Source organism: Octopus bimaculoides, chromosome 3 (genome assembly GCF_001194135.2).
Source record: "Octopus bimaculoides isolate UCB-OBI-ISO-001 chromosome 3, ASM119413v2, whole genome shotgun sequence".
In the NCBI taxonomy this organism is placed as follows: domain Eukaryota; kingdom Metazoa; phylum Mollusca; class Cephalopoda; order Octopoda; family Octopodidae; genus Octopus; species Octopus bimaculoides.
The window spans coordinates 36,080,206-36,085,205 of NC_068983.1; the positions used below are offsets into that span (position 1 = coordinate 36,080,206).

Consider the following 5,000-nt stretch of genomic DNA (forward strand, 5'->3'; position numbering starts at 1 on the left):
GCAGTGATTCCTGATGGGCCGGGGGCTTTCCCGGTCTTCATACTCTTAATTGCTTTATCTACCCTGGTACTATCAACTCGGATAGCTGGTCCCTCTATTGGGTCGACATAAGGCAGGCTCTCTTTCTCCCATTCATTCTCTTTATTAAGCAATCTATCGTAGTGGCATCTCCAGACCTCTTTCTTTGCATCCTCATTTAATGCAAGCGTACCATCATCCATGCGAACACATTTCTCTCCTACAACATCACTATTCTCTCTCCTACACTGTCTTGCAACCCGAAATACCTCGAGTCTTTGGTCCTCACGGCGCAGAACATTGGCAAATCTTTCCTTATCTGCTTCCCCTCTGGCTAAATAAACCTGTCGCCTAGCCTCCCTTCTGGCACCTCCGTAATATTAAATAAATTACAAATCATTTATATGTTTTTCATGTGATTATGCTACATTGGATTTCCTTCAGCTTCATAACAAAAAAACATCCAAACTTTTACCATTTTAATAAAACCAACTTGTTTCTAGACTAAGAATTACTTACCAACCATTTGAGGGGTTCTGAATCTCCCTGTAATATACATTTAACCAAAGTAAAAATCCCAATTTCCTGGCTAACACTTTCTTTTATGTGTTCATTCTCTTTCCACTGAAGTCGCAACATTGGAAGTCTTTTCCTTTTGAATGCAGTGTGACTCTGAAGATCCAATTTCTGCAAAACAAATCAAAATATTTTTAGATGTCCAAAAAGGATTGTTGTGGGGGAGTAAAAATGTGGAGGACCTCAATTTAATTGTTAAGCATAACTTATTGCTATTATTGGTTTAAAATTTTGGGGACAAAGTCAGGGCAGTGGGTAAGTTGATTACACTGACCCCTGTATATAACTGGTACTTATTTTAGTGATCCTCAAAAAGATGAAAGGCAAATCCTAGTAGGATTTGATCTCAGAGTGTGAAGATGAAGGAAATGCCACTAAGCATTTTGCCTTACTTATTGCCGCCATTATTAATTAACATTAAATAAACAGGTTTTGAATCGATTTTGTACAGTAACAAAGGTTGAACTACAACATTTTAAACTGATTCATCTCATCATTTAACGTCCGCTTTCCATGCTAGCATGGGTTGGATGATTTGACTGAGGACTGGTAGACCAGATGGCTACACCAGGCTCTAATCTGATTTGGCAGAGTTTCTACAGCTGGATGCCCTTCCTAACGCCAACCACTCAGAGAGTGTAGTGGGTGCTTTTACGTGCCACCGGCACGAAGGCCAGTCAGGCGGTACTGGTAACGGCCACACTGCCTGACTGGCCTTCGTGCGGGTGACACGTAGAAGCACCCATTACACTCTCTGAGTGGTTGGCGTTAGGAAGGGCATCCAGCTGTAGAAACTCTGCCAAATCAGATTGGAGCCTGGTGTAGCCACCTGGTCTACCAGTCCTCAGTCAAATCATCCAACCCATGATGATGATGAGATGAATCAGTTTAAAACGTTGTAGTTCAACCTTTGTTACTGTCCTAAATCGATTCAAAACCTGCTTATTTATGGCGCTTATATTAATTTCTTATCATTAATGCCATTTTTTCCCCTTTTATTTTGCTAAAAGGGACTCTATCCTTGCGCTACTACCAATGAGGTTTTTTAATCCCCAGGTTGATAAAAATTATTTCAGTCATAACCGTCCTAGCATTCTGTGGGTGTATTGGACCTACATCAGCTGATGTCCTTCCTTTAAGATGATAGGCTGGGTGATTAGGGAAAGGCTTTTTCTTTTCATTTACCATGTTTCTGTTGAAATACATTGCTTTGTTTGAATTAATTTTGAAAATAAAGAATTCAGTTTTAAAAAACTTTTTCATTATTATATTGGTGCTTGGAACATAATTTAACACGAAACTTTTGGTGGAAGGGTTTAATTTAGATTACTTTAAAACTGTAACTTACATTGCAGTAGACTCTTTTAACAACTCCAAGTCTGAGAATGTATACATCAAATGAATGGTCAAGGATAGCCATCACCATTCCTTTCTCATATAAAGGACCACTTGCCTGAAACATAGAACATTAATCAAATTAACAAGAAAACAGTTGCAAGTAAGGTAAACAAAATGAGATTCTTTTCAAAAGAGAAATATGACTGCCGTGTATATTTCCATCTACTGTCCTCATGTTAAATGCAGTTGAGATCAGTTTAACCCTTTCATTACCAACCTGGCTGAAACTGGCTCTGAGTATAGCACAGGTTAGCTCTGATCAAACCAAATTATGGTATTTAAGTAGCTAACCAAACATCTAGACATGACCCCCCCCCCCACACTTCCCAGTCATACAATATTCCCCAGTTTTTTCCTAATCATATAATACTTTCTCCACCTAACTAAGAACCATATTGCACACTATGATACTCAGTGTTGAATTGTCTGGGGTACAGTGCAATAGTTTGGACAAGTTGCACTCTCTTCACCCAGTCGATATATTTGCTGATTCTGGTGGTGGTCACAGCAGAGGGGAGCAAAGTGGAGTGTGACAGTAGCTGTTTCCCTGCACTTGCTGGTGGTAGTTATCTCAGTACAGTGTTTAGCATTCAGATTACTCTATCAACTGTAATATTTGTATGTTCATATTGTTTTGAATTGATCCTGTATTATGTTGTAATTTCAATGATGTGATTGTTTTTACAATGACATCGTAGGGTAGGCATGAGGGGCTGGATCTGGCTAGTTTGAACATAAAACAGGCAGAATATTATGGCCAGTTTAAATGCTAAAGAGTTAAGGCCTTATTTGAATGTTTTCTTGATGGTAGATGTCGAAACCGAATTTACTGAAATACAGATATGAAAAATTAAAAATAACTCCTTACCTTCTCATAAACAAGTTTCTCATGAAATGATTATAAAGAAATAAAAATTTGTGGCAACTAAATGGCTAATCTGATGAATATTTGAAGAACTTACCTGAATAAAGGCACCAAGGAAAATTTCACAGCTTAGCTCCTGTGCACGTTTTGAAGCAGTTTTCTTATCGTTACAGTGCTGTGCTTGTTTTTCCATCTCTCTCTCAGTTTGTTGAATAGGTGGTGTGTAACCTATACAATAAGAAATATGTGAAAATATAGGAAATAACCCTCAACATTAGATTATAGGGTAATATTAGAGCTTGAATAGGCTTAGATGTGGACATTGACAGAGTTAAAAGAAGCATACATGTGTGTGCACACATGTAGAAATAAAGAGCCTGGTTTTACCAATAATACTCTTTTGTCTTATATACACATACATCTTCTTACATCTACAATCATTACACCACTCACATGCTTCTAAGTAATCACTAGATTTGCTAGAAATAGCACCTCAATCTCCTTTAAATTGCATCTCACTATTTTAAAGCAAGAACACATTAGATAAAGCAGTCCTCGATGTCTTGAAAGAAAATAATAAAACGAAAAATAGGTGGAATGGTCATGGTTGGAATGCCTTTGATCATAGGTCTGTTTAACCATTTCGTTACTGCACTTATTTTCAGATGCTCTGTTTCTTCTAATTACTTTAAATATAACAAAGAATTTAGTAAAATAACTTAGTTATCATTAAGCAAGTGTTAGGAACATAAATTGTGAGTAAGGTTTGGTGGAAGATTTTAATTCAAAACTTATGAAAACAAGACATTTGTACTCAAAGCCAGAGCCGGTTTCAGCCAGGTTAGTAACAAAAGGGTTAATTAAGGTTGACCTGGATTAAATAACCATGACATGAACACAAAACAATCCAACCAAATCTCCCTCAAACTCCACCCTATCATCATCAAACAAAGATAATGTTCAAATCACATTAGGCTTAGATAAACGGTCTGCAAAAAAATGACAGGATGGTCACATCTGGAAAAAATTTGACCATTGACTGGCTGAATCAAGGTTTGCATAAAGATAAAAGCAACATACATTTACAGATATTCTCAGTTTATAGAGTAAGGAAAAAATGCAATCTTACCAAGGGCAGCAGCTAACAATCTGTGCACAATGACATCAGCGTATCGTCGAATGGGTGATGTGAAGTGAGTATAGAGAGGTACATTGAGAGCATAATGTCGATATTCATTCTTGTTAGATATTGTTCCAGAGCAGAAGTATTGAGCCAGCTGCCAAAGTGAGAGTGAAGAGATACATGGCCATTATTATTAACAACAACAACAGTAATTCTAATTTTAGGGATGGGGACAAGTCAATTACATTGATCTCAGTACTTAATTGGTACTTTATCTTAGTGATCCTGAAAGGATAAATGGCAAAGTCAACCTTGTATAATAATAATAATAATAATCATCTTTTCTACTGGAAGCACAAGGCCTCAAATTTGGGGGAAGGGATTAAGTCGATTACATCGACCCCAGTGTGTAACTGGTACTTCTTTAATCGACCCCGAAAGGATGAAAGGCAAAGTCGACCTTGGTGGAATTTGAACTCAGAACATTGCAGCAAATGAAATACCACTAAGCATTTCGTCCAGCATGCTAATGATTCTGCCCGCTTGCCATCATAATAATGGTAATCTAATTTTGTCACAAGGGCAGCAATTTTGGGGAAGGGAACGAGTCGTTTACACTGACACCAATGTTCAACTGATACTTATGGATGAAAGGTAAAGTTGACCCTGGTGGGATTTGAATTCAGAACGTAACGGCAGACAAAATACCGCTAAGCATTTCGCTTAGCGTGCTAACAATTCTGCCACCTTGCCGCCTTAATAATAGTAATAATAATCTTTTCTACTAAAGGTACAAGGCCTGAAATTTTTGGGGAGGGAACTAGTTGATTATATTGACCCTAGTGTTTCACTGGTACTTATTTCATCGACCCTGAAAGGATGAAAGGCAAAGTCAACCCAGGCAGAATTTGAACTCAAAATGTGGCAACTAATGAAATACCACTAAGCATCTCACCCAGTGTGCTATTATCATCATCATCATCATCGTCGTTTAACGTCCATTTTCCATGCTGGCATGGG

At 37.8% G+C, this 5,000-nt stretch overlaps 1 protein-coding gene across 4 annotated transcripts in view; it reads right to left on the reverse strand.

Annotated features, from left to right (window-relative positions):
* LOC106873906 (DIS3-like exonuclease 2) overlaps positions 1–5,000 on the reverse strand; it is a 126,009-nt gene that overhangs the window by 5,022 nt on the left and 115,987 nt on the right. For all 4 annotated transcript variants that reach the window (XM_052966144.1, XM_014921435.2, XM_014921436.2 and 1 more), the window contains 4 exons: positions 3,987–4,134; positions 2,955–3,085; positions 1,943–2,047; positions 538–705 (listed from right to left, as the gene is read on the reverse strand). In XM_052966144.1, the coding sequence (XP_052822104.1) occupies positions 538–705; positions 1,943–2,047; positions 2,955–3,085; positions 3,987–4,134 (552 nt within the window). The remainder of the gene's footprint in view (positions 1–537; positions 706–1,942; positions 2,048–2,954; positions 3,086–3,986; positions 4,135–5,000) is intronic.